The 23696-nt window shown below is 41.5% G+C and overlaps 1 protein-coding gene across 1 annotated transcript in view; it reads right to left on the bottom strand.

The window, feature by feature from the left end:
* LOC126470978 (ataxin-8-like) overlaps window positions 1-11993 on the bottom strand; it is a 65402-nt gene extending 53409 nt beyond the window's left edge. The window contains exon 1 of the mRNA XM_050099024.1: window positions 11841-11993. Within this exon, the coding sequence (XP_049954981.1) occupies window positions 11841-11993 (153 nt within the window). The remainder of the gene's footprint in view (window positions 1-11840) is intronic.
* Between the last annotated feature and the right edge of the window lie 11703 nt (window positions 11994-23696).

Genomic DNA, 23696 nt, shown 5'->3' with positions numbered 1-23696 from the left:
CGGACGAAACAAGCGAGCACTTTTCTCTCGGTGATCGCAGCGCACCTTTATTTGAAATGGTAATGCTGGCGATATTATGCGTTACAGGATTCGTTATTTTGCGTACCGACGGCCCGGTCGCACTGCCTGTTCATTTTGTCCGAGAGTAAGTAGGACAGCGGGCTGAATTGTTCCCTAGATCAAGGAATGCTGCGGAGGTCAGGTGGTTCCCATGGCAGTGACCCAGACAGCCGACGTCGCTTGCCTCTGTAATTTACAATTTAAATTGTACGTCGTAGGAGGTGCACCACTATGTATAAGTGACCTGAGCTATGATTATCATTCTTGCTCTGTGCTTGGGAGGTTTTATTTCCGTCCACACGAAAATGTAACAACTATGATTACGAGAGGCCCTACTTAAATAGATGCTGTATTGATTGCTACGCAGATTGACATATCCGCTGTAAACGCGGAACGTTGACAGAATCTTACCTGTGTGGAGCGACGGATTAATTTTCAATGCCATGGGAATGTTCGCGAAACGATACGACTCTGGGACTGAGTCCGAGGTACTTGCCTTTGAATTAGCAACGATTGTTTGTTTTTCCGAAAGCCTGATTACATGAAATGATCCTCCCACGATGTTCCATTGCAGCGAGCCTTTTTTTTACGGCCCGTGAGATGTTCCTGCGTGGTACGGCACGAAAACTGTTACAATAACGACTGTGTACAAGGATACGAGCGACAAAAGCAAGCCGGTATTTTGTTTAGCAACTGTCGTGGGTTCGTTTATGTGATGTTATCTGTAGGCGTAAAAGAGAAACAGTGGTTCCAATGTTTTGCTGATTTTTAAAGTTCAGTAGTGAAATACTGAAAGTATGTTGTTTAATTAGAAAATATTATTATCAAAGGTTACAACAGCTTTGTTCTATAAATTAATTCAGCTAGAGTGAAATATTAACCTTGTTTGAAGAACGTAATGACGCAAGCTGTACTTAGAGTGTGTCAGAAACAGTTTCACAAACTGTTAAAGCGGTTTCGTAATACCTAAACTAAAATAAATCCTACAGATAAAGACACCTACGTAAATTCTCTGTATTTCTGTTATTAGTGAAATATTTCACAAGTTCTCAAGTCAGAATCCCATAACAAATATCAAAATCTTATCTGCTTGCTTCTACACAAACAAGAAGCCCTACAAAATTTACAGCTGGATAATGATGTTCTTGGTAACATCAGCAGTACACACCTAATGTATGGGTAACTTTATTGTCCGGTCCTGCATTTTTCCAGCACATCCTACTGGTGCTGCCTATAAGGATCTTGTTCAGAACACTCTTCCAAACGATCTACAGGCTCTGTGTCTGCAAATAACATAGATGTAGCAATTGGCTTCTTTAACTATACTTTGCTAGAAATAGGAATGACGACAAGACATTACAACATATAGAAGTACATAAGATATGCCATTGATAATGGACTATGCCCAGACATCGGTCGGGAAATTTAATACATTACAAGCAGCTCTTGGCGAACAGCAAGATGTCTTAACCACTAAAGATATTCACCAACACCACCAATTTCACAGAAAAAAGTTATATTTCAAACAGATAAAGGACCAAGCTACCTTTGGAAGTGAACCATTTGAAAATGGTAAATGAATTTTTAATTGAAAAAGTGTCACGATGATCGCTCCAGTGGCAAAAGTTTCCAAATTATTCTCCCATTCGGACCTCCGAGAGTGGACTGTGAAAGTGGAGGTAACCACGAGATAAAAACTGAATATGCAACTAAAAGATTAGATTCTACGAGTATGTGCGTGGAATGACAGAAGATCGAATGTGATATGGGAGCTAGAAAAGTGTCAGAAGCAGAATGCAAAGATTCAGAGTAGATATAGTGGGGATCAGTGAAGTGAAATGGATGGAAGATCAGGATTTATGGTTGGACGAATATAGAGCTATATTAGCATCAGCAGAAAATGGTAAAAGTATAAAAAGAATCGTCATGAATAGGTATGTAGGCCAGAGAATCAGTTAATGTGAACAGTTCAGTGATAGGACTGTTTTCATCAGGATCTACTGAAAGTTATTTGCTCTGATTCGATCGTTCGTTCGTTTATGAACATTAAAATGTTTGCCTGATTATGATTCAAAACTGAATTTATTGTCCTCTGTTATAAAATGGTTGAACTGAAATAACTATTGCTAACAGCGTATCTCAGTGTACACATTTACATAAAGACATGAATCTCATTCACTGTGCAGGAAATTAAAACTGTTACCCAAAAACCACTACCAAAATCAAACTTGGCATTGCCCAAAAAATTGAAACAGTGAAATTACGTAGCATCAGTATGAAACACACAGTTCACTGGACCATTAAAAATCTGAATTACAAAGAAAATGCTCAGAATTTGCGCAATGGAAGCATGAGGCGAGAAACGAAAGAACCAATAAAATGCGAAAAGAATCTCATCTGCAAAATTACAGCAGAACCAGCAGCAGCTGCACAGCATGAAGAACTAGCGCCAGTTTCAATATGCTAGAGTAAAACTAAACTATTGGGAGAATGTTGGGATGATTTTCTCACATCGGAACAAACTTCTTACTTGAAATGAAAATACTAAACCCTTCATTATAATGACAATGCTGTATTTTAAACTCTAATTTCCCAAGAACATCGAACTCAAAGAAAACCAAAAACTTTACTTTCCTTACCAAAGTCTTACAAGGAAATGCCTTAACGTTTATGCAAATTAAAAAGAATTAATCTGAAATGACCTAAACTGAGGTTGGGGGGGGGGGGGGGGGGACTGTTCTATTGAAAGAATCGCTAACATTATCAGTACGCGCCAGCAAAAATTATTACCTTAAAACATATACATAATGTAAATTCATTCTCTCTGTTACCTAAATACTGCGTCTATGTGTTATTAATAATTCCCAACAATTTTCTTCAGCAAAATCCTCCTCCAATATGTACTACACTAAAAGTTCTTCCAGATTACTCTATGTCCGACACTCAACTACTCTCCGCTCTAGAACTGAGCCAAAGATAAACAAGTTCAGAGATACTACTGTAACTGTCGACTATTCCACGGATGTCACATGCTACTCTTTCGCTCTCGTAACATGAAATTTCCACTCATTCTGAAACAAGCCGCAAATAAATGTCCAGTCCACCTATATACGTCCACCTATCACTACAGCAAATAAGGCCAACAACAATAGGTCAGGTGTACATGCTGACATTACAAGCTGAAGATTATGTGACAGAGAAAGTATAAGAGTATAATGAACGATATATTCAGTATTTAAAGGGAAATGCTATTCTAATAATCATGGTGGATTCGACTGGGGCAATAAGGAAAGGATTACAAGAGAGGGATATGGGAGAATATTTGTTTGTTAACATGACAAGAGTGGCAAATAAATAATTGAACTCTGCAATAAATTTTATTCAGTAATAGCGAATAAAACGTTTGAAAATCACAAGAGGAAGAGGTGTACTGAGAAAAGGCGTGGAAACACAGGAAGATTCCTGATATATTACATCTTTGTCATACAGAGATTTCGAAATCAGATATGCAAGTCAACAAAGTCATGTACCTAGGAACAAATATCGTACTGAAACTGAAACGTGATGCAATCGACAAAAATCTGGTCTATAGCGTATTTAAGAGTCTACCTGTTACAGTATTACTCTACTACATAGCAATAATCAGTGAGTGAAATCAATTAGTTGAAGTATTATGAAAAATCAGTTACAAGTTGAACACATTTTTAAATAACAGCTATTGAAAACTAACACCAGTTTTAATTTTGAAGGCCGGCAAAATTGTTAAGACATTGAAAACCTCAGTTCATTTACAAATAACATATGGTCCATGCCAGAAAACCTTCTCTCGATTAAAGGTACAGGATGATGCACGACCGACGTGGTATAGCTTAACCGCCCACACGTTAGATACCTAATTTTAAAAATATGTAGAATTTGACTCACCATAAAATTCAGTAAGTGAAGAATTAGCAATACCTGCCAAATAGGTTTAATATATTATACAGAGTGTGAATGTGTAGATCTCATATTATTTACAGATGCTGCACAAAACACAACCTCATTTCTCACAAGAACAAAAACAGTAGAAAATGCCGGAATCTGCTTATGGCGGCCTCTAGTACTCATTCCTTTAAGTGATTCTGAAATTAGTCACTGGATCGAATCATCGACCAGGGAACATCATGTGTTCCTAGGTACACTATCGTCACAGTACGACACTATCCCCTACATGTTCGTTAACAAACACTGATGAGCTAAAACATTATGACCACTGCCCACCACGAGGCTGAATGCTACCTCGTGGCTTTGCGAGCACGTGATGCAGTAAAGAAAGTATATAAGTAGAACACATACGAACTGAGAATTATTCTAGCGACTATACGGGCCGCAAACTGGAAAATTCTTACTTAATCAACTTTAACGAACGACAGATGTTTTGGGCTCTGCGTTTAGGAACGAGCAGCTCAGATATTATGGAGCTGGTCCGGTCGGCTGTTTGCCCGATACTCACGTGAGGTTCTGTGGAAGGTGGTTGAAGGACGGTGAAGAAGACTGAAAGAAAGGATGGGTCGTGTGTGGTAGCAACCCCCTCCCTTCCTCCAACCGTCGGTCTTAACCTTTAATAAATTAATAGACCATGGATCATTGGTAACTTCGACAGAATGTGTCTGCTTGGCTCGTTCAAATAACTGAACAAAATATGGTCGCCAGTATAATGCTTTTCGGCCATTAATAAAAAAGGGAAACCACAGATTCATTGAAAGTATTCACAGAAATTCTCTGGATCAAAGCCCATAGGATTGATGCTACTTGAAATATGCGACAGCAGTATTGCATTCGTGAATCGTTTTCAGAAATATAAAATGGGTAGAGAGAGTGGTACACATTCTGTTAACTGAGCTAGCCATGAAAAAGAATTTGTGAACACAGCAAGAATGATGAATGCTGCGTATATTCTTCATTAACAACTTGATGGGAGACAAATTCTCAGCCAAGATCGAATTTGTAAAACCTTTATTACCGATTAGTAGTTTCGGTAAAACGGTCTAATCAGTGAACAGTACACATAAAATGTAAAATATTAAAGAAGAAAAAATAGTATACAATGTCGTAGTATAATACATAGAGTGAATTATTATTAAACATACCTCGGTAAAGGTTAATGAAAATACCCAATTATTAGAGGTAAAGAAGTACTACGTACCTTAATGAGCTGAATAGGTGACGTAAGATGCACTGGCATGTCAAATTTAAAACCAGTATTTACAATATGCTCCGCCAAGGGCATATTACAAGTCACACAGTTCCCTGAGGTGACAGAACTTATGATACTGACATGCACATATACAGATGGTAGTGGTATCGTGTACACAAGGTATAAAAGGGCAGCAGATCGTACACTTTGTGATTTTAGATGTTATATAACACAAATTCAGTTTTATTACTTGACATTTTTTGAGAATTTTAGAAAAGGAGAAAATAAAAATCATAAAGAGTACAAATGCATATATACAATTTTGTTTAAACTTGTTGCTAACTTAGATGATGATACTAAATAAGCAACATAATATATTGCGAATGTATTTTAAATTAAAATTAAAAGCGTGTTTAATGAATGAAACAAAAGATGGCAGTTTAACTTAGGTATCATGTGGCAGTTCTTCGCTTTACGCCTTCTATGTAAATGGCTACATCCCTTACATATGTTGTCTTGACTGTGATAAAACTTAATTAATAATTTATTGATTAATTATGTTACGTTGTGTTTCCGAATTCAAGGTAACATTGAAGATTTGAAGTTGATTTAATACGTCATAGTCAGCTGCGTTTGATGCGAGGGCTCGGTAAAACTTCGAGCTAGTTACACCTGATGCAGCAAAATAAGAAGAAAAGTCACATCTTCAGAGAGTGTTACATGCTATGATATTGCATAACAACCAACTATATAGAGAATTACATTTTCAGAATGATTCGATTTAGTCTTGAAGTACCTTAACTTACTTTTGCTATGTTTGTGTGTCTATCTCATCTTCACTTCCTACGTATGATATAGCATGCGAGTCAGTGTCTGTGTCTGTGTTTGCATCAGTGCCGTTTACTATGTACTGTTGATCTGTCAGATTTCAGGCACGTATTATTCTAGCGTATGATCTCTCCCGTTTGTACTCCACATGTAGTGCTCGCCATACTTCGTCTGCGATGTTTTTATAGGGTTCTAGTCATCTGCCATGTATCAATTCTCCACTTGTTTCATTTCCATTTGTCCGTTATGTCTTGTCCAGTTATTTCTCTTATTTTGTCGCGTCTTCCCCTCTTCAAACAGTAGGCCGCTTCTCTGTTAGCGAACTGCAATATCTATAGTGAAAACTCCCAGTACCAGACACAGTACTCAACCGAAGTCGCGCCTAAATCCCCCGAGATTCTGAGTAGAACACTCCTCTGGCCGCGCCTCACAATGGATTTATGCGTCCTAAGCATAATCGATATGCCGAAGCACTACCCGCAAAACAAGTTATTGACTCGAAGAGTTCAAAATGGTTCAAATGGCTCTGAGCACTATGGGACTTAACTTCTAAGGTCATCAGTCCCCTAGAACTTAGAACTACTTAAACCTAACAAACCTAAGGACATCACACACATCCATGCCCGAGGCATGATTCGAACCTGCGTCCGTAGCGGTCGCGCGGTTCCAGACTGTAGCGCGTAGAACCGCTCGGCCACCATACTCAAAGAGTGCTGTGTAATATGTTCTCATTGTCTGTAGGTGTAATCTGTATCTTACAGTGTTCAGTCTTGCAAGTTTCTGCATGACTTTTGTCGCTTTGTCAATTGCTAGCCTTCCACGTTCGTTAATATGTAAATGTTCGTCGATATACTATGCCGAAGTATCTTGTCATAGCTTTACTTTCTATAGATATATTGTTTAACTTTATAATTGGATTTCTTTTCAGCTTGTCTCTTAAAAGTAGGTAAACAGTTTTGTTAGTTGCTATTGTGAGTTTGTTGTTCGTGCACCATTCACCGGAGAACGCCCGGAGCCGCGTGGCCTTACTCTCTAATTGGGATCTGGAGTTTGCAGAGACAGTGACCCTATGGTCATCAGCGTACGTAACCACCCTATTTGCCGTGTCGTTGTCTTCTAGTGCCTGCCACAGAAAAGCGATCCGCATATGGATAATTGAGGAAAGCCCCTCGTTACCTCTTTTTTTGCGACTGAAGTCTGCCGCACAGCAATCCTTTCTGTACCTTTGCCAGAATGTCAATGAGTCATATTGGTCTGTATGTCTAGGGTCTGTCGGGTCTTTGTCCTTCGCTTTCTTGGTTATAACCGTATTTGCCGTCTTCCATATATTCGGCATTCGTCGTCCTAGTAGAGCATCATTCAGTAAGCCTGTCAGTTATGGTATGATAAGTGGAGGAGCTCGTTTGATGCTTACGGGAGGGATGCCATCACGGCCTGGAGCCCTTTTATTCTTTATTTTATGTACTGCCAATGCAACTTTCTCGTGAGCAGAGGGGATGGTGACACCTTCGTTTTCATGTTTGTCCTGAAGTGGTCTGTGAAGGGTGGTATGAAGCTGGTTGTCCTGAGTGTGGTCATCGTCAGGAAGGAGCCTCCTTTGATAGTATCATCTGGTTTCTTCAGTGTTGATAATATTTTAGGCGTCTTGATACGTTCAGCCTGCATTTTAAACGGTTTCTCCTGGATGTTGCTTTGCAATTTTTTCCTACCACATTGTGTCCTGGTCTTATGTAGGTAGTTCTTGAATAGTGTTTCAGCGTCGCGGTAATGTTAAAATCTAATTTCTATTCCATGGGCTGTATTTGAGTTTTGATAATATCGTTGTTTATTACGAGTGTCTTTTTTAGCTTTGATAATAGTGCTGACCATGATGCCCTTTGTTTTGATGCGACGCGTGCTGCAGGTATTGCTGTAGCTTGCGCTCTATGTAAGACGGCCGTAAGAACGTGAGCTCTGTAATCTATGCTCCCTTGTATGACACACAGAGGAAACTCTTCAATCACGTGCCTCAATTTTAGCCGGTTTGCTTTGGTAGTAGGAGCCTTTGATGTTATGATGTCTCTGTGTTTGTTTTAGTGTATACAGGGTGAGTCACTAACCATTGCCACCAAGAATAACTCCGAAAGTATGATAGGAGCTGAAAAGTTTGTAGGACAAAAGTTGCATGGGACAACGGCGGTCATAATACGACGTTGGTTTTTTGTTACTAGGTGGGGTCGCGTCAGAGATATGAAGGTCATTTTTTTTTAACGGGATGCTATAGTTTGGTACTTATTTTCTGATAGCGGCTATCGAGACGAATTCAATGAAGTGTAACAGTAAGGTTTTTGAAGGTCAACGAAGGTCAGAAAGATGACATGAAAATCCATTTACAAAAGATGTTCGAAAGTGATGACCATTGCTATCAATGTAGTCTTGTTATCACGGACTGAGTAGTATTCCTTATCACATCGACACTTATCAAAGAACATGCTCTGACAATTCTCTCTCGCATATCTTCAGGTGTAGTTGGAACGTTTTTATAAAGAATGTCTTTTACGAATCCCTACAGGAAAAAATCCAGAGGCATCAAGACTGGCGAACGAGCCAGCCACGACACATCTCTTCCGCATCCAAGCCAACGATTTGGGAATTGTCTCTACAACTCATTTCTAGCCATCAGCGAAAAAGTGCCAGACATCCATCGTGTTGATACCACATTCTGTTTCTTGCTCCTAAAGGTATTTCTTCCAATAACAGACTAATGTTTCTTGCAGTAATGTGGTGTACTTCCTACCATTAAGATTTCCTTCGATGACATAGGGGCCTATAATTATGTCCTCCAGAATGCCACAACATACATTCACCGGCCACGGTTTTTGGTGTGCAACTTGCCGCAGACAACATGGGTTTTCAGTTGCCTTATAATGCATGTTATGCAAATTAACATTTCCATGGTTCGTCAGTAAATAAAATAAAATTAATAAATGTGTCATCCCCCTGAATCTAAAGTTGAGCCCATCGGCAGATTTCAGTGCGACGCATGCAATCCGTACCAGGTAATTGTTGGCGAAGACTGATATGGTAAGTATGATATTTATGGCCATGCAGAACACGAACAACACTGCTCTGAGTCATGGCAGATTCCCGTGCGGTTTGACGCGAACTATTACAAGGATCTCGAAACACAGTGGCAAGAGTACAAATTTCCGTTTCCTCGTTAGTAACTTTCCTTAGCCTGATATGTTTCCAATGAGTTAAAGATCCAGTTGTTCTCAATTTGTCATACACATATTTAAATGTACGACGTGTAGAGTGGGTACGTTGAGGATATCTTTCAGCGTATATGTCTCTAGCTCTCACTGAATTTCGTTGGCATTCCCCGTAAATGAGAAGCATATCGACTTGTTCCTCGAAGGAACACATAATTCACATTCGCTTGATTCGACGACACTAGTCTTACCGTTCCTATTAATGTTGTACTGCGAAACCGTCGAATGGTGTTTACGCGTAAATGGCACGTTAGATGGATATGCCGTATTCGGTGAATATTCACTATTTGCACGATATACGAGACAGAATTGTCAGAGCATCTGCTTCGATAAGTGCCGAAGTGATAACGAATATCCATGATAAGAAGACTGCAGCACTGCAATGATACCAATGGTCATTATTTCGAACACCTTCTGTAAATGGACGTTCATTCCATCTTTTTGATCTTCTTTGACCTTACTGTTACACATCATTGGATTCGTCTCGGTAGACGCTATCAGAAAATAAGTACCAAACTATAGCATCCTATTTAAAAAACAAAGCTGTCCCTCAGATCTCTGAAGCGAACTCACCTAGCAACAAAAAACCAACGTCATATTATGGCCCCCGTTGTTCCATGCATTATTTTTTGTCCCACAAACTTTTCATCTACTTTCATACTTTCGGGGTTATTCTAGGTGGCAATAGTTAGTTTACCTCTTGATGTAGTTTCCGACTTTGGGTGATGTGATGTCTGGTCAGTTGGAGATTGTTGCAATTTTTCAATGTGAACTTTTTGTGTGTTCGTGTTATTCTTTAGTATCCATACGGCTTGTGGTCACCTTTCGTTGTTTGAAGTTTTCTGTTTGAGTTTGTTTCTCACTGATAATTTTTTCTTGCATCTAATTTGTCTATTCGTGCGTATTTCCACCGTAGACAAAATGTACAGTTTGCATGTATGGTTTACATTTTGATCTGTCTTATTCATATTTTTCTGAAGTTGTCATTTCATTACACGGTAACCCGTCCTCTGCTGAGGAAGGAATAAATTTACGTTGATGTTATTACCGTTTGTGCAGATGTAATGGTGTTTCGTCTGTGTCATGATCCTGTTTTGGTGGGCGTGAATGTGTGTCGGATATCTCTCGTCATTTTTATGTACTTCCGCTGAGTGCTGCGAGTTGTTTTTAAAATCTTCTTTAGTAATGGCTTCCTCTTACAGTTGTTCTATTCCAAGAAAGATCGCGGTTACGAGTGTTGCCCTCCGGAAAAGTTCGTGTTTGATATTGTAGTCCATGGCACCGTAGAGTCACTCATCGTCGATGTAATCCGCTAAGCTAAAATATTTTTCTTGCACAAACTCGCAACTATTGAGGGGATTCATGTCCGCTGGAAAGTCTGCGATCAGCAGCAGCCCAAGTTGTTGCCTCCAGACTACTGCGCGTCGCCGTGCTCTTGTTTTGTTTGCTGGTAATTTTTGTTTGCTTCTGCATCGTGGGATGCTGGTGTTCGTATCTGTGTTCCGTTGAGAGGACGTCTGTTCATTTCCATTGTTGATATTTTGTATAAATATCCCTACCTAATTTTCCAAAGAGTGTTGTTGTCTCATTGCTTTTGTTTTGATGTGTGCTAGCTGACATTGTTGGCGACATCGTACTTCAAATGTTCAAATGTGTGTGAATTCCTAAGGGACCAAACTGCTTAGGTCATCGGTCCCTAGACTTACACACTACTTAAACTAACTTATGCTAAGAACAACGCACACACCCGTGCCCGAGGGAAGACTCGAACCTCCGACGGGAGGGGCCGCGCAGTCCGGGACATCGTACTCTGTTTCTCCTATTTGCCTTTTGTGGAATTCTTTTGAAGAAGGGCATTCTAATCGCCCAGCTTTGTTACATGTTATTTACCTGTTCTTGCAAGGAATACAGCCAACAGCTGTCTCTTCATGACAACTTTCGAATTTTGTATGACCAGGTTTCGCACATTTTCCGCAGATAGCTTCCCTATTACAACTTTTCGACGAATAGCCGGAATCCCAGGAGTTGAAGTACTTTTGTACTGACACATAGTCCCTAAGACGTAAAGATTCAAATTTTATGTCACCCCGATCCCTCTGTAATAGCAGTAATCTGACCCTTGGTGCCACTTTTAGAATATTATTTACCGATCTTTCCCTTTCGGACCTGATTTGAATCGTATTTTGACTTCGTCTTAAAATTTCTCTTTGATAATGTGGTCGCTGAGATTTATTTCAAAAAGTTCGTCTAGAAAGTTTTGATCTTCAAGTGCTGTTGGAACGCTACGTACTGACAGTAGTGGTCTTTGTTTTCTGGGTTCTTCGCAGCGAATCTCGTTTAAGTTTGATGGCTTTTTTTCAGCTACCTTCCTCTTGTCTGCTTGTGTCTCAGTTGCAAGAATTACTGTGTTTGCTGTATTCCTTAATTTTTATGTTATCATGTCTAGGGTTTATTGCTTTAGTTAAGGCTTCCCTTACGGCTTTAACATCCTGGTTGCTCTCTGATTTAAAAAAGAAGACATTTACCTGTTTACCTTTTGCTAATTCGATTTGTTCTTCAACCCTGTTTTTCGGCTTAGCAACTGGGTCACCTGCCAAGAGTGCAGCAAAAGTCAATTGCGTTGGTCTCGTTTCAATGCGTAATTTTTGATTTTCTTCCTTTAGGGCTGCCATCTCCATTTTTGAATTCTGTCTGTTGCGTCAGGGACACTTGCTGCAGGTAATTCCCTACGCAATCTTTCGTTTTCAGTTCGTAGTTCATCATTTTGTTCATGAAGTCTGATTTGACCGAGTACTAATGCCTATGTTTTGTTTCTGACTGGTTCAGTAATTGTGGTGCTTTGGTTCTAATAGAAAAATCGGTGAGAATTCCATCTACAGCTGCTATCAGTTTTTATTCCATGTTTGTACGTCTGGTTGTTACAACCCCCATTGAACTTGTTCGTCAGGTCACTTCTTGCTCTCGTGTTGGTATGTTGTCATTCCCATTTCCTACTGATGTTACTGTAATGCTTAATTTCGGCGCCTGGTCGCCTTCACCGTTGTCTGATGCAACCGATGCCAGCTTGTCCCACGATGTTTGCTCCAGAGTCCGCGTGTTTGAGCGGAGTTGAGCTAGAGTGAGAGGTGGCATGAGCACCCTCTCATATTTCTATCTTACTCTGAGTAATTCGACTTTCCTCTCTAATTGCATGCGGTGTAAAGTCGCTATTCCTTCACACGCGTACTTCCCACACAGCGTCTCTCGTCACCCGGGTGGTCCGGTGACAGGCGGGTAATGCTGATTTTGAAAAGGTTAAGCTGACGGGTGTGAGGGAGTCGAGTGGATGCTTTTCAGACGCCGACATTGTCATAAGAGCAGACGCGACACGCCTACAGGGGTCTGACGGAGCGGTTGGGCTAGAGATTCCGTTACTTCGCAGAAACTTCGTGAAAACACTTTCTGGCTGGCTACCTGCGAGGCGTGGGAATGACTTGTGTTCCCAGGCTGTCTTGGTGGGCAAATTCCCGCGTTTTCTGAAAAATCATAACTGTGATTGGCTTGCCCAGGGAATAGCTCCGTGACGTAGCAAAATCGGCGCAGCAATTGGCGCCAAGTATCTCCATTGGTGGAATAGTACTGCGTCGGCAATAGAGGGGAATTTTCCGCCGATTTTCGAGTTGCTGATTGGAACGTTTAACCACGACCACTGTCGTGGGGGCGAATGTTGTGTGTTCAGCTTGTACACGTGCTCTTGAGGGAGTCGGCTCTCGGCTTTCAGTCGGAGTAGGTTATAAGACTGAGCTCTTGCTGCTGTGGACAGCCTGCCTTCCGTTGGCTGTCTAATATACTTTCTTTAATTTTAACTGTTTGACGAAGTTGCTGAAGTTTCGACTTCAACTAACTTTCCGAGTACATCTACATCTACATCATTACTCTGCAATTCACATTTAAGTGTTTGGCAGAGGGTTCATCGAACCACAATCATACTATCTCTCTACCATTCCACTCCCGAACAGCGTGCGTGAAAAACGAACACCTAAACCTTTCTGTTCGAGCTCTGATTTCTCTTATTTTATTTTGATGATCATTCCTACCTATGTAGGTTGGGCTCAACAAAATATATTCGTATTCGGAAGAGAAAGTTGGTGACTGAAATTTCGTAAATAGATCTCGCCGCGACGAAAAAACGTCTTTGCTTTAATGACTTTCATCCCAACTCGCATATCATATCTGCCATACTCTCTCCCCTATTACGTGATAATACAAAACGAGCTGCCCTTTTTTGCACCCTTTCGATGTCCTCCGTCAATCCCACCTGGTAAGGATCCCACACCATGCAGCAATAGTCTAACAGAGGACGAACGAATGTAGTGTAAGCTGTCTCTTTAGTGGACTTGTTGCATCTTCTAAGTGTCCTGCCAATGAAACACAACCTTTGGCTCGCCTTCCCCACAATATTATCTATTTGGTCTTTCCAACTGAAGTTGTTCGTAATTTTTACACCCAGGTACTTAGTTGAATTGACAGCCTTGAGAATTGTACTATTTATCGAGTAATCGAATTCCAACGGATTTCTTTTGGAACCTATGTGGATCACCTCACAGTTTTAGTTATTTAGCGTCAACTGCCACCTGCCACACCATACAGCAATCTTTTCTAAATCGCTTTGCAACTGATACTGGTCTTCGGATGACCTTACTAGACGGTAAATTACAGCATCATCTGCGAACAACGTAAGAGAACTGCTCAGATTGTCTCCCCGGGTCATTTATATAGATCAGGAACAGCAGAGGTCCCAGGACGCTTCCCTGGGGATCACCTGATATCACTTCAGTTTTACTCGATGATTTGCCGTCTATTACTACGAACTGCGACCTTCCTGACAGGAAATTACGAATCCAGTCGCACAACTGAGACGATACCCCATAGGCCCACAGCTTGATTAGAAGTCGCATGTGAGGAATGGTGTCAAACGCTTTCCGGAAATCTAGAAATACGGAATCAACTTGAGATCCCCTGTCGATAGCGGCCATTAATTCGTGCGAATAAAGAGCTATCTCCGTTGCACAAGAACGATGTTTTCTGAAACCATGCTGATTACGTATCAATAGATCGTTCCCTTCGAGGTGATTCATATTGTTTGAATACAGTATATGCTCCAAAACCCTACTGCAAACCCACGTCAATGATATAGGTCTATAGTTCGATGGATTACTCCTACTACCCTTCTTAAACACTGGTGCGACCTGCGCAATTTTCCAATCTGTAGGTACAGATCTATCGGTGAGTGAGCGGTGTATATGATTGGTAAATAGGGAGCTATTGTATCAGCGTAATCTGAAAGGAACCTAATCGGTATACAATCTGGACCTGAAGACTTGCCCGTATCAAGCGATTTGAGTTGCTTCGTAACCCCTAAGGTATGTACTTCTAAGAAACTCATGCTAGCAGCTGTTCGTGTTTCAAATTCTGGAATATTCCATTCGTCTTCCCTGGCGAAGGAATTTCGGAAAACAGCGTTCAATAACTCCGCTTTAGCGGCACAGTCGTCGGTAATAGTACCATCGGCACTGCGCAGCGAAGGTATTGACTGCGTCTTGCCGCTTGTGTACTTTACATACGACCAGAATTTCTTCGGATTTTCTACTAAATTTCGAGAAAATGTTTCGTTGTGGAACCTATTAAAGGCATCTCGCACTGAAGTCCGTGCCAAATTTTGCACGTCTGTAAATTTTAGCCAATCCTCAGGATTTCGCGTTCTTCTGAACTTCGCATACTTTTTCCGTTGCCTCTGCAACAGCGTTCGGACCTGTTTTGTGTACCACGGGGGATCAATTCCATCTCTTACCAATTTATGAGGTATGAATCTCTCAATTGCTGTTGCTACTATATCTTTGAATTTGAGCCACATCTCGTCTACATTTGCATAGTCAGTTCGGAAGGAATGGAGATTGTTCTTAGGAAGGCTTCTAGTGACACTTTATCCGCTTTTTTAAATAAAATTATTTTGCGTTTGTTTCTGGTGGATTTGGAAGAAACGGTATTGAGCCTAGCTACAACGCCCTTGTGATCACTAATCCCTGTATCAGTCATGATGCTCTCTGTTAGCTCTGGATTGTTTGTGGCTAAGAGGTCAAGTGTGTTTTCGCAACCATTTACAGTTGGCAATTGAGCGTTCTGCGTACAAGCAGCCTATGTTGTCCGTCTTGAGCAGTTTTGGCTAAAGTTGACTGTACCGGAGCTACTGTGTGACTTCACTTGTTAAAATCACTCACTGTACCGTCAGTGATTGTGTGGCGAGCCTTCTTCGTCTCCCTCGGAGGCGTATTTGTGTTGCTAGGAAGTCTTTAGTCTGGAACAACCAGACCAGGAGAATTTGTTTCGGGTTATACTCACGACATTATCATCACCACGACGGGACGTCGAAGCAACCAGCCATCGCCTCCGGTATGTCAGATCGTGTCCTTGCACTTAAGGAGACAGCTTAGTAATGTACGTCCGCAGCACCGGCAAATCAGGGAATTTTGCTAGGTGATAATCAGAGCTCAGCAGAGCGCGCCTGTTCGTCTTTTCTAACTTTGCTCTGTCTTGGGTGTTCCTTGTCTGAGTTATCACTACTGTAGCAGCACTTAATGCTGGGTTGGCTGGGTGTTTATCTTAAGATTTGAGTTGCAAGGAATTGGCTCCACATACCACTTGGTCATAAATGTCACAATCTAGTTTATGGACAACTTCACCTTCACAGCATTTATTTGAGTATCCAATTTGATGTATTGTAAATGTTTCATGTGTTTTGTTTATTATTTTGAGTTTAGTCATAATAAATCAAATTGTTATTTTGGATAGAACTTCATTACGTTAATGAAACTTTCCTTTATCTAATTAATTTCTATCCAATTAAATTATTGCATGTGCCAAACTCTTTTCTACTCCACTTGCAGGGTCGATTGCAGTCAGTTCGCGTTTCTTCTTAATCCATGTGCAACAGCAAAAGTCGGAGTTAGAAAAAGGGGGGGGGGCTTAGAGCATCATTTCCATATGAAGACTCGAGAAGAATTTAGTGTTAAATACACTGCTAGCCCCACCACCTCGCAAGAGCCCGATATGCACGTGCTCTAAATCTTTCACAAAGTGGGGTAGAGGGAGCCGACACCGGGCGGTACTTGGTAAGCGACAGCCAGCTCCCGAAATCTGGAGCTAATGTAAGCGAAAAACAGTCTTAGTCCTGGTAAACACTGTTCACTCGACTTTCGCGTTTAGGTAGAGTGCCAGTGCCAATTTATTTATTAATTTATTTAAAAAATAATTTCAAAGAGCGTGAGGAAATAACAACAGTCTGCCTGAAAATACTTGCAGCAAGCTTTCTGCAGATCGCGTCTGCAGAGTCGGTCGCTGTTGTTTGGGACACCTGACGCAACATACAGTTGTAGCTCGCGCAGTCAGACATCGCCTACAGCACCGCTCCTCGGGTCTAGACGACTGGAAAACCATGGCCTGGTCAGATGAGTCCCGATTTCAGTTGATAAGAGTTGATGGTAGGGTTCCAGTGTGGCTCAGACCCCCGAATCCATGGTTCCAGGTTGTAAACAATGCACTGTGCAACTTGGTGGTGGATCCATGATGATGTGGGCTGTGTTTACACGGAACTGAACCGATCGCTGGTGAGAAATAGTTACGTTCGGCTACTTGGAGACCATTTGCAGCCATTCGTGGTCTTCCAGGCTACAGCTGTTCGCGATTGGTTTGAAGAACATTCTGGACAATTCGAACGAACGATATGGGTACCCAAGTCACTCGACACGAGTCCCATCGAACATTCATGGGACATAATCGAGAGTTCTGTTCGTGCACAAAATCCTCCACGGGCAACACTTTCGCAGTTGTGGAGGACTGTAGATGCAACACGGCTCAAAATTTCTGCAGGATACTTCCAACGACTTGTTGAGTCCATGTCACGTCGAGTTGCTGCACTATGTCTGGCAAAAGGAGGTCCGACACGATATTAGGAGGTGTCCGTGACTTTTGTCACCTCAATACACATCACTGACATAGGAACGCCGCTCAACTGAAACTTGGCGAGAGCTATTAAGGAACATGTTGACATGTACTGCCGCTAGAGGTCACTTGTGCATTCATTTAATCGTCAATTGCATACATAAAGTATGATTTTCATGAAGTGTGGTAACTGGGTGCAACTGTATCATCCTGTATATGCAGAATGAATAAGTATACGGAGGTGTGGTTTTCGCCAAGCTATAGAGGACAATATGGCAAATTTCGTGAGGTTGGCAAGTATGTTTTATCGTTTATAGTCGCTGAATTATGAAACTGTTTTAAATGGAACCATATGCCTTTTCCTGTGGCGCTTGAAAAGAGCTTGTAAGAGAACTTCAACAATCTTGACGACGGTTGGCAAGTATGTTTTATCGTTTATAGTCGCTGAATTATGAAACTGTTTTAAATGGAAGCATATGCCTTTTCCTGTGGCGCTTGAAAAGAGCTTGTAAGAGAACTTCAACAATTTTGACGACGTAACATATACGGGACTTGGTCAACTAGTTCGAGATAGCAGCGCCGCAAACGACTGTCCCGCCGTCAGGAGAAGAACTTCCACGAACGTCTGCCACACCAAATGTAAGAAAACGCATTCCTCAGGTACTGTTAGTGTGTTTATGATTACGGGTGTCATACCAAGTGCTGCAGATGTTGACTTTGAGCATTGCTACACGCTGTAAAGTGATTCTGTGGAAACATTAGTGCACGTTGAATTTCCTCTGGATATAACGGCAGCACAGGCCCGTGTTATAAGGAATTTCACGCCTTCAGGTGTGATATTTCCTAGTAGACCTCGTATTGTAATTTTCGCGATAGGTAAAAGTATAGACGTGTTAAGTTTGGTGAGTGTGCAGATCGTTCAGCGTTTCCAAAGAAAATGGTTCAAATGGCTCTGAGCACTATGGGACTTAACATCTGTGGTCATCAGTCCCCTAGAACTTAGAACTACTTAAACCTAACTAACCTAAGGACATCACACACATCCATGCCCGAGGCAGGATTCGAACCTGCGACCGTAGCAGTCGCGCAGTTCGGGACTGCGCGCCTAGAACCGCTAGACCACCGCGGCCGGCTCAGCGTTTCCAGAATGACTCTTCTCATGCTCTCCAAATTCTCTGAAGAGGGTCTGTAATTACATGTGCGGAATGGAATGGGCGTTCGTGATGTTGGTATGACACTGAATATGTCCAATGGAAGGTCCTTCAATAACTGCGACAGCAGCATGTCTTAAGAACTCGAGACACTCTAGTGTATTTAGATTCCCGTGAGTAAAATGGGGAGCAATGATGTGGCTCTTGAAAAACTCGCACAAGATTTTACTAGACCAAGAGCATTTTTTTCATCTACATCTTTGAGTCAGAGTGGATTTTCAGCTGACAATTACTGCATGTTGCGAAGACTGAAGTGTCCATGGTTTGTAAACAATGCTCCTTCCTTGAACAATATTTTGCATAGGTATGTCACATTATTTCGCACTTTTCGTAGATAACATTCGGAGAACTGGAACCAAATTTGGAAGTTACTGTCATGAAGCTGTAGATGCAGCGAAAATGTGAGAAGGGTGGTATGCGATGGAATGTAGTGTCCGCAGAACACTTGTTTGGCTTATCCCTCTCGTACTGCCGAGACGGCTCTTACTGACATTTACATTGTGTGTTACTGCTTCTGAAACGTTTGTTTCATTTCTTTCATCAATTGTTGTTCTTTTTCAGTTGCGTATTTTTTTGTACACTTCCACTTTCTAGAACACTTTTTATTATGTTTGCAAAGACAGATCGTGAGTGCTCGGTACGATCTGGATACTCTTCAACGTACAACCGCACCGCTGCTCTTGTACACACACCAAAGAAAGTTTTGCATCACTCCAGTTCCCAGAATTCCAGAAGATAGACGTTGACTGTGGTCATTGTATCACAGACACAGTGTCTTTGACTGTTCAGAGATGTCACTAAACCATCCCGAAGATGTAAAGAAACATGCATGAGCAGGGAGGAGATCCGACAGCCGATCAGTTCCAGTCATTCCACCAGGAAGGAGGTACACAGCTCGTGTTGTTTGTAGTTCAGCCATGCCTAGATGATCAATATCCCGGTTCAATCGCGTCTGCATTGTTACTTTGTGCCAGGAAGGGCTCTCAACAAGGGAAGCGTCTAGGCCCCTCGGAGTGAGCCAAAGCGATGTTCGGACATGGAGGAGTTACAGAGAGACAGGAACTGTCGATGACCTACCTAGCTCAGGCCGCCCGAGGGCTACTACTGCAATGGATGACCGATGCCTGCGGATTATGGCTCGGAGGAACCCTGACAGCAACACCATCATGTTCAATAATGCCTGGGATAGATTGAAAAGGGCTGTTTATGGACGATGCGACCCACCAATCATTCTGAGGGCTCTACGCCGAATAGCCGTTAACGAGTGGGACAATCTGGACCAACAGTGCCTTGATGAACTAGTGGATAGTATGCCGCGGCGAATACAGCCATGCATTAATGCAAGAGGACGTGTTACTGGGTATTAGAGGTTCCGGTGTGTACAGCAATCTGGACCACCACCTCTGAAGGTCTCGCTGTATGGCGGTACAACATGCAATGAGTGGTTTTCATGAGCAATAAAAAGGGCGGAAATGATTTTTAATTTGATGTCTATTTCAATTTTCTGTACAGGTTCCGAAACTCTCGGAACCGGGGTGATGCAAAACTTTTTTTTTGATGTTTTTAGTTTAGCAATATTTACCACAAACGCTAGTCGCTTTTGCGTCTCTCGTATACATTGTGAATGTCTTAGTAGTTTTATGAGCAAGTTATCAGACTACTACAACAACGAACACAGAGTGATAGTATTTAAGTGCATAAGTAAACACAACATGTTACCTGAGTTATATGTCTACTTACATTTGTTAGAACAGGGCACATGCTTGCGGAAGCTCTTCTCCCGACGGCGGGACACTGCTTTATGGCGCTGTCATCTTGATATTATTTGATTAAGTCCCATACATATTACGTCGTTGAAATTCTCTTACAAGCCTCTTTCAAATGCCACGGAAGAAAGTATATTATTCCTCTGAAGAAAAGAAAAACATGTCGGTGTCGTTATTCGGCGACTATAAACGAAAAAAATAACTTGCGAACGTCAAATTTGCCATATTATCCGCTATAACTTGGCGAAAACGCATCTCGATATATTTATTTATTCTGGACATATTTTGGATGACCTGTCTTAGCTGCCTCATTCTGTTTATGTAGATATACATGCAAAAGCTGCTCCACGTTCCTCCGTCGAGACTAGCTAAAGGTGACAGACATTGCAGAATCTTATCCCGACGCCTATGTTGGGAGATAAGCGTAACATGTTGCGGGTGGGACATTTAAGTAGTTGGTTGAAAACGGGTGGATGCATGTAGTTAAAATTCGAATCAGCCAACAGGAGGATTGAAAGCTGACGGTGATGGCAAAGCGAAAGCCTTGGGGCATACGTAGGAGTAGCGCATTTGTCACGGAGGCTACAATTAGCGTGGAATGCGCTCGCCTCGCGTGCCGCCTTCCGTGAGAACCGCCGATGCGCTGAGCCCCCCCCCCCCCCCCCACCTCCTCCCTCCCCCATCCACCAACACACACCAACGCCCAAATCCTTCTTCTTCACGAGCCTCTGGGCTCTTAGGGGGCACTAATATTACCTGCCACTACAAAAGCTACGGAAGATATATATATATATATATATAGTGAACAGCAAACTCTTACAGCGTTCGGTGTAGTCTCTTGACTAGGAAAGTATCGGAAATGATTTTCAGGAAAGTAATTCAGAATAAACCGCACAAATTTCCACTTCTTAAAGTGAATCGCATCTAATCTTTCGCAACGGTAAGAGTCTTTGCTTGTGAGATACGTGGTTGAGCCAGACTTGAATCGAAGCTGTGCACTTGATTAGTTACACACCAACCTGTGCAGGTGTGATTTTCAGGTGATTTCCCACACAATACGTTTACTTATTTATTTATGCCGATCTTTTCCCTAGAAAACTATGCACTTGAGTCAATCTCCTGTGTCTAATGAGTTATTCTTAGAAAGTCTATTTGCATTTTTTTTTCAATGCATATAGGTCAGGAGCTCTACATAAGAACAATTATTGTAAAATAATAATAGTAATAATACTAACGGAAATAGTTAAAGTAACGAAAATAGATATTACAGTAATGTCAGGCTTATGAACATTGTGTTAAGCACGTTTAGAACAAATAAAGTTCCCCTGAGTTGGGAGTAAAAATAGCCTAACAGTATTCCTTCTTTTAATCAAGAATTCGATTTAGTGTCCCCTCTTTAGTTACTCGCTCTACCCATCAAATCATCTGCGTTCTTCGGTAGTGGTGCTTTTCAAAAGTGTGATGTTCGATCCTTGTCTAAAATACCTATCGTCGGCGTTTCACTTCTGTGCAAGGCTATACTCCAAACAAATGCCCTCTTATAAGAATTTCTAACACATAAATTTATATCAGAACTTAAAAAAGCTCTCTTTTCATAAACGATTTTCTTGTCATTGCCAGTCTCCATTCAATATCCTCCCTACTTCGAGCATGGCCAGTTATTTTGCTCATATAGTACTTTCAATCTCTCGCTGCCTTTTCTAATTCTACAAGTATCACTTGATTTAATTCGAGAACATCCCATTGCCCTTGGTTTACTTTCGCTGATACTCATCTTGTAGCCTCTTTTCAAGTCACTAACATTCCGTTCAGCTGCACATCCGATTCATTTGCCGTTTCTGATAGAACTTCAAGGTCATCGACAAGCCTCGCATGTTTTATTTCTTCTCCCCGAACCTTAAAGCCCTTCCCAAACGTTTACTTGGCCTCCTCCACTTTTTGATCAATGTCCAGATTGAGTAATGTTGGGAAGAACTTCACATTACTGCTTCTATTTCATGTTCTTTAAGTCCTATTACTGCACTGTGCTTTCTGTACAAGTTGTAGAAAAGATTTTGCTCCCTATATTTTACCCTTGCTACCTACAGAATTTCAAACTGCGTTTACCATTCCACACTACCAAACTCTTCCCCTGAGTGTACAAATGCTACACTGTAGGTTTGCCTTTATTTTACGTACCTCTTAAAGTAAGTCGTAGCATCAGTAATGCCTCACGTATTTGCACATTTCTTTGGCGCCCAGCTGATCTTCCACGAGACCGGTTTATTTCAGTTTTTCAACTCCTCTGCAAATAATTCAAGTCAGTATTTTGTAATCAAGACGTGTTAAACTGATAGTTCTGTAATAGTCAGACTTCTTAGCACCTGCATTCCTTGGAATTTGAATTCTTACGATCTTCTAGAAATCTAAGGTTATATCGCATTTCTGATATATTCCCTATGCAAGGTGGAACATCTTTGTCATTACTGCCTCCCGTAACTATCTCAATAATTCTGCGGGAATGTTATCGACTCCAGGCGAATTGTTTCGGCCTAAGGCATTCAGAGCTCTTCTTGTTACCATTAGCGTTTTTCACGTGTTCGGCAATTTTGCAGGTGGAACTATTCCGGAGTAATGTTTTTGTCAAAAGACGTTACAGAGAACTAGGCATTGTATTATGGGTATGACCCACAAACTAAATAATAGTCAAGCCCGTGGAGGACTGCTTCATCACAGCGACCAAAGAAATCAAATACAGGAAAATTCTTATTGCTTGCAAATACTAAAGCGAGAGCGTGAGGCACTGCAGAAAAGTAAACATTACATTGTAGCGACCAGAGAACCGGCTGTTTCGTAACGACACCGGTCTTTGCCATATAGCGTTAAGACAGAAGCATTTTCTACGGAAAAACTACGCGCTCAGCCTATGATTGGTAAAAAGAGCAGGTCGTTTCCGTTTTCAGTAAATATCGTCGAACAGGTACGCGAAACTATAGGCTTTTATCTAAATGAGGATAGTCTGTTGTAGAATTTTGGAGTATGTTCCTTGGCTGCGTATTATGTCATTTCTGAAGACCGAGACTCTCCTCTGTAACAATCAACATGGGCTCTGAAAACAATGATTGTGTGGAAGCCGTGTCGTTCTATTCGTCCACGAGACCCAGAAAGCAGTAGACATCGGCTCCCAGGTTGATACCGTGTTCATTAACTTTAGGAAAACATTCGCTACAGTTCTGCACCGCCACCTAATGAACAAGATACGAGCGTACGGAATATCAGACCAGTTGCGTGATTGGACTGAAGAATTTCTTGCAAACAAAACACAGCAGGCCATATTTAACGGAGAGAGAACTTCAGACGTAAAAGTAACTTTGTGTAAGTCCAAAGAGAAAGTTATACGACTATTACCTTTCAAAATATATATAAACAAACTAGTGAATAACTTGAG

This window comes from Schistocerca serialis, chromosome 3 (assembly GCF_023864345.2).
Source record: "Schistocerca serialis cubense isolate TAMUIC-IGC-003099 chromosome 3, iqSchSeri2.2, whole genome shotgun sequence".
Lineage (NCBI taxonomy): Eukaryota > Metazoa > Arthropoda > Insecta > Orthoptera > Acrididae > Schistocerca > Schistocerca serialis.
This window is presented reverse-complemented; position numbering and strand designations above follow the sequence as displayed.